This window comes from Ichthyophthirius multifiliis (genome assembly GCF_000220395.1).
Source record: "Ichthyophthirius multifiliis unplaced genomic scaffold scaff_1120509249614, whole genome shotgun sequence".
Taxonomy (NCBI): Eukaryota; Ciliophora; class Oligohymenophorea; order Hymenostomatida; genus Ichthyophthirius; species Ichthyophthirius multifiliis.
Genome location: NW_004087541.1, coordinates 1,778 through 7,528, shown reverse-complemented (window position 1 = coordinate 7,528; position 5,751 = coordinate 1,778). Strand labels below are relative to the sequence as shown.

Genomic DNA, 5,751 nt, shown 5'->3' with positions numbered 1-5,751 from the left:
TATATATATATTATTATATATATATATATATATATATATATATATATATATATATATATATATATATATATATATATATATATATATATATATATATATATATATATATATATATATATATATATATATATATATATATATATATATATATATAATATTATACTTTCTTCTTATATTAAAAACATTTTTATAAAAACAATTATTATAAAGATATTTTAACTTGTTATAATCATTTTCAACATAAATAAATACTCAAATAATTCCAGAATATAATTTTTCACAAAACACAATATTAAATTAATAATAGAGTTTATATATTTCAAATATATAGCTCCTCCTCAAAAAATATACCTTATTATAAGTAAGATTAACTTAAATTTTAATAATTAATTTGATTTTATAAAATATGATAACTTATAAAATCATCTTCTTAAATTAGCTAGGATATTAGTAAATAATGATTTTCGAATATGTTTGATTTTTTTATAAAAATATAAAAACATAAAGACATAAATACATAAATATTTATTTTTTCAACTATTTTAACTATAATAATGATTTTCAATAGGAATTATATACTCTATTTTTATTTTAATAAAATTAGTATTTTATATTAAAAAAATTAAAATAAACATTTCAAATAATTATAAAAAATATTACTATATTAAAAAGATAGTTTATTCAGTATTTGTAGTTATTTGTAGTATTAAAAAGAAAATATATATTGAAAAATCAAACGTACATCATAAACTAATCAATTTATACAATTAGATCTTTATTCATATAAATTTATTGTGATGATATTTTATATAAAAATTTTATTTGCATAAAAATTACATATTTAAATAAAAAATAAATAAATTGAAAAAATAATAATTATAAAAATATGTTTTATTTATTTTTATATTTACATATATTAGAATAAAATAAATTAAATACAAAATTAAAAAATATATATATTTATATATAAAAAAATACTTATAATGACTGAATTATAAATTATACCTAAAAAATCTTATTAAAAAGGTCCATATTTAGCCTCTTTTTCTTAAAATATTCCTTCAATAAAGGAGTTTTCAGATGAAAAGCATAAATTTCGTATCCAAGAATAAGATAAAGGCAAGAAAAAGCAAATTTTACGCCTTTCAACTAATCAAGTAGAAATACTAGGAAAAGCCTTAGATCATTAATATTCTTAATATTTTATAGGAATTGAAGGTGAAAATGACACTCTAAAATTATTTTAAGTCGATAAATTATTTAAACTGGAGCAATATACACAAAAGGAATTAAAAAGTGAATAAATAACCTCTAATATAGCCAAAAGTAGCCTAACATTAACCGAATAAAAACTCCAATTAGCCGAAACCATGGGTACATCAAAAAGTAAAAGAAAAGTCTAACAATAATTAAACAACGTAGTCCATGAATAAAACCTATCATAAGGACTTAAAATTAATTACAAGAAAAAGGTAATGAAATCGAAGAATAAGCGTTAAATTCATAAAAAATATAACATGAAATCGAAATTTAATCAAAGCGAGATTTTTTGCCAGAATTCGACGTTGAGACAAAAAACAGGGCTTAAATTTACAATATAAATTCCATAATATTACCTGAAGAATAACGCAGTTTAAACGAAATTTCTAAAAACGAGATTTAAAACATTTCTTTTTATTGCAAAAATTTACTCAATAATTTCAGTAATATTTTCGGAGGAAGAAATAATCAAAATAATATAGAAAAAAATATTTTTTATTTAGAATTTTTAATAAAGGCTTTATTTAAATATAAAATATAGGGAAGTACTATAGAAAATATTTCTAATGAAATACATATTCCGGCGGTTTTCCTCAAAAATATTCTAAAAAACTTCTATTAAGCAACATAAAATGGCAATATTATCATTTATCAAAGACCTGATTTATTAAAAGATAAACTTATCTCCTATATTATTGTCTTGGCTTTATTTATATTCGATTTCCATTTTGATGCAGCACCTTTGGCTTAGGCAATTAAAATTGAACCAAAAAAATTCCTTTAATATGCAAAAGAAATTGGATGTTAGGTCAAAATAAAAGAAATAAAAGAAAATTAAGGAAAGGTATAACATGAAATTAAAATTGAATTAAAAGCGCCTTTAAAATTTATAAAAGTTAAAAATTTGGAAAAAATGATTTTTTTTATTTTAATATATATATATTTTATATATATTATTTACTCTATTTTGATTTTTTTTTTATTAATAAAATAAATTTAATTTTTTTTTAAAAAAAATAATTTTATATTTCTATTTTTAATTATTAAATATTAGATTTTTTGTTATTTTAAAAACATAAAAAATATTAATTAAATTATAATAATTTTTATTTTATATTTAAATTAATACATTTATTTCTAATGTTAATTATTTTATATATATATAAATAATTATTTAATTATATTTATAAATATATATATATATATTTGTAATATATTTTTATTTTTTTAGGATTATTTAAAATTTTTTTTTATATAATATATTACACAAGAATATTTTAAAATATTTATTTAGAAATATTATTTTATTATATATCTATTTATATTTTATTTTTACTAAATATTTTGATTGTTTTTAAGGTAAAAAATCAATTATTAAATTTTATTTTATTTAAAAAATTAAAATACTTATAAAAAAAATTATTAATGATTGATTAACATTTTTAAGAAAAATAAAAATTAGAAAGAAGTAAAAAATTTTGCCGATTAAAAGATATAAAATCCTATTTAAACATTCCAATCAAGGATTTTTCAGAAATAATAAGAGTAAACGTAAATAATTTCGACTTAGAATAATAACTTCGTTAAGATCTTTAAAAAAAAATTGAATAAAATGAAACTAATATGATAAAGTTTTATGATATAATCAAAAATGATTAATCTAAAGATTCTCATATTTTAAAAAAACTAGGCAATTATAAATCTAAGCGTTATTTGTTTGAATTAGGAAATATGAAAGGACTAAAACTATACAAAAAACCTTAATATAATAAATATGAAAATTAAATATTAAAAAATATGCGAAAATAACCCGGAAATAAAATTTTAATGAATGAAATGTAAAAAATAAATAAAAAAACTATTAATTAAAAAAAAAAACTAAAAGATATTAATAATTCGAAGAATATATAGATTTCGAACATGAAAATGAATTAAAATTACCTATTATTTAAAAGTAAAGAAGATATAATACTACTATAGAAAATTCTAAATATTAAAATAATTTAATAAGTGAAAATAGCTAAATAGATGACCTTGAATAATGGTCGAAAAGTATAAAGAAAAATTATGTATAATAATCATTAAATATATAAAGTGGAAATAATAAAAAATAATATTAATCAAATAAAAATCAAAATTTGAAAAATTCTATAATTGATGTAAAGAAATTAAAAATATTAAATATAAATAATAATAAAATAATATATATAAATTGTTATATAATATATATTAATTTATTTATATACATTTAAATATATATATATTTTTATTTATATATTTTTTAGGATTAATTTGAATCAAATTTAACAAATTAAAGAAATTTAAAAAATTTGAAATAATTTGCAAATTAAACAAGAAATAATACACTTTTAATTGCTTAAGAATATTTCCCGAATTTAAACTTAGACGAAATAGTATTATTAAAAAACGACGAATACACTTAAAAAAATAGAAAAAATAGCGAATTTAGAAAAAATAGTGATTTTAAGGAAAAATCATTATCTGTATTTAAAGATGTTTTAAAATATAAAAGAGTAAAAAACAAAAAAAAAACAAAAATATTATATAAATAAATATAAGGATGACTCAAAAACATATGAAGATAATAGTTCGAAAAATACATAAATGAAATCTAGTTTTTAAAATAAATCTGAATTGTTATAAATTCCAAAAATAAATGAATAAGTTGATAATTTAAATGATTTACGAGATCTAAAAAAATAAATAATTAAATATGTAAAATTAGTTCCTAATATAGATAGTTAAGAAGAAAATCTTTAAATTCAATAAGATTTAACTCCTGAAGGAATAAGAAGAATACTTTAAACATTTTATTAAATAGATACAGAAAGTGATAATAATTTTAATGCAGTAGAAAGGGCAAAAGCTTTTGAGAAGATATCCTGTATAATAGAAAGTAATTTATTGGAAAAAGAAAAAGATACGTATAATTTACTTAATAATAAGGGAAATACTTAAAGGATTATTAGATTAGAAAATTAATCTATTTTTAAAAAAATAAATTAAATAAAAAATATTAAAGATTAACTCCAAAAAGAATAACAATTATTAGAAAATTAATATAAATAAAATACTGAAAGTATTTATAGTTTGAAATATAATGGAAGTGTTATAGATCTTAATTTTAAAAAACAAACAGTATAAATAAAAAGCTAGACAAATATAAATAAGAATTTTAATTATAAAAATAGTAATTCAAATTAAATTAATAATAATAAGTAATTATAAATTGAAAATTTTGAAAATATTTAAGATTTAATTAATGAATTAATATAAGAAATTAATATTTTAAAAGATTCACTTGTTAAATTTTAAATTAAATATATTTAAAATTAAGTAAAATAAATATATTATAAGAATATATATAATAATAAATTTATTTATATAAATACATATATTTATATATATTTATTTATAATTCTATTTTATATTTACTAAATAAGATATATTTTTATATATATATAGCAAATATCCGATTAAATAGAAAATGAAATTTTAATAAAAAAAAAATACTTTAAATAATTAATTTTAGCTAAAAAGTTTTTTTATTATGAAATTTTAAAACATGGAAAAGACAATAGAGAAGAAGGTCTTACTTGGATAATACACTAACTATAGAATATGGGTGAAAATGTAAATGAAATTAATTTACCTGAGTTTTTAGATATGAAATCTAAAGAATTTTTAATTAAAAAATTTAATAAATAAAATGAAATAAAAGAATTAGAAATTATACAAAATGCATGTTTAAAAATGTTTAAAACAAGCCTAAAAATATAGGAAGAAAATTACTTATAAAATTTATCGTTTTTTAATGAAGATTAATCAACGATATAAAAACATGAATTTAATGAATCATTAAATAACAATAGTAAATTTAATATATGTGAATATATATATATATATATATATATATATATATATATAAATATATATATATATATATATATATATATATATATTTTTTATTTAGCTACTTTGTTATAATTTTAATTAAACAATATGTTTACTGCTAATAATAATTGTTTTAGTTCAGTTAATATAGCGTAAATTAAAAATTAGGAAACAATTAATTAAAAGAAATAAATTTTAGATAACATGTAGTCTTCATATGAAGGACTAACTTAAGAAGCTATAAATTCTTTAGAATCTACTATAGATTAATTTATTTAAATCAAATTAACATCGAATGATATTATTTATAATGAAGTATTACTTATTATATATAATCTATATACATATATTTATAATTTCTTTAAATAAAAAAAAGACTAAAAAAAAAATCATTAATATAATTGCAACAAACAAAAGAAAATAATATGAAGAAAATTAAAACTCTACTTAAAACAATAAATCATCAGTAACAAAAATAATAAACCGAAAAAAAAATAATTAAAAAAATAAAGTTTTATCTAGATATAAATTCAAATCAACCAGAAAACAATGTAATTTTGCACAAAATTAATTTTT

General features: G+C 15.4%; 1 protein-coding gene across 1 annotated transcript, besides 15 other annotated features; it reads left to right on the top strand. All coding sequences in view use genetic code 6, as the record gives it.

The window, feature by feature from the left end:
- Positions 1–162: a microsatellite.
- A 14-nt stretch (positions 163–176) lies between these two features.
- Positions 177–209: a microsatellite.
- Positions 210–842: 633 nt separating this feature from the next.
- Positions 843–887: a microsatellite.
- Positions 888–2,183: 1,296 nt separating this feature from the next.
- Positions 2,184–2,219: a microsatellite.
- A 5-nt stretch (positions 2,220–2,224) lies between these two features.
- Positions 2,225–2,301: a microsatellite.
- Positions 2,302–2,404: 103 nt separating this feature from the next.
- Positions 2,405–2,453: a microsatellite.
- A 987-nt stretch (positions 2,454–3,440) lies between these two features.
- Positions 3,441–3,473: a microsatellite.
- Positions 3,474–3,475: 2 nt separating this feature from the next.
- Positions 3,476–3,538: a microsatellite.
- Positions 3,483–3,544: a microsatellite.
- A 165-nt stretch (positions 3,545–3,709) lies between these two features.
- Positions 3,710–3,747: a microsatellite.
- Positions 3,714–3,756: a microsatellite.
- An 837-nt stretch (positions 3,757–4,593) lies between these two features.
- Positions 4,594–4,664: a microsatellite.
- Positions 4,641–4,689: a microsatellite.
- Positions 4,651–4,686: a microsatellite.
- Positions 4,690–4,746: 57 nt separating the features above from the next.
- IMG5_016770 (hypothetical protein) lies at positions 4,747–5,617 on the top strand (the record flags this gene model as incomplete). The annotated part of the gene is made up of 3 exons (XM_004039567.1): positions 4,747–5,152; positions 5,255–5,490; positions 5,552–5,617. Coding segments are annotated over 3 exons (708 nt in total), but the record flags the coding sequence as incomplete, so codon positions are not given.
- Positions 5,172–5,243: a microsatellite.
- Positions 5,618–5,751: the final 134 nt, after the last annotated feature.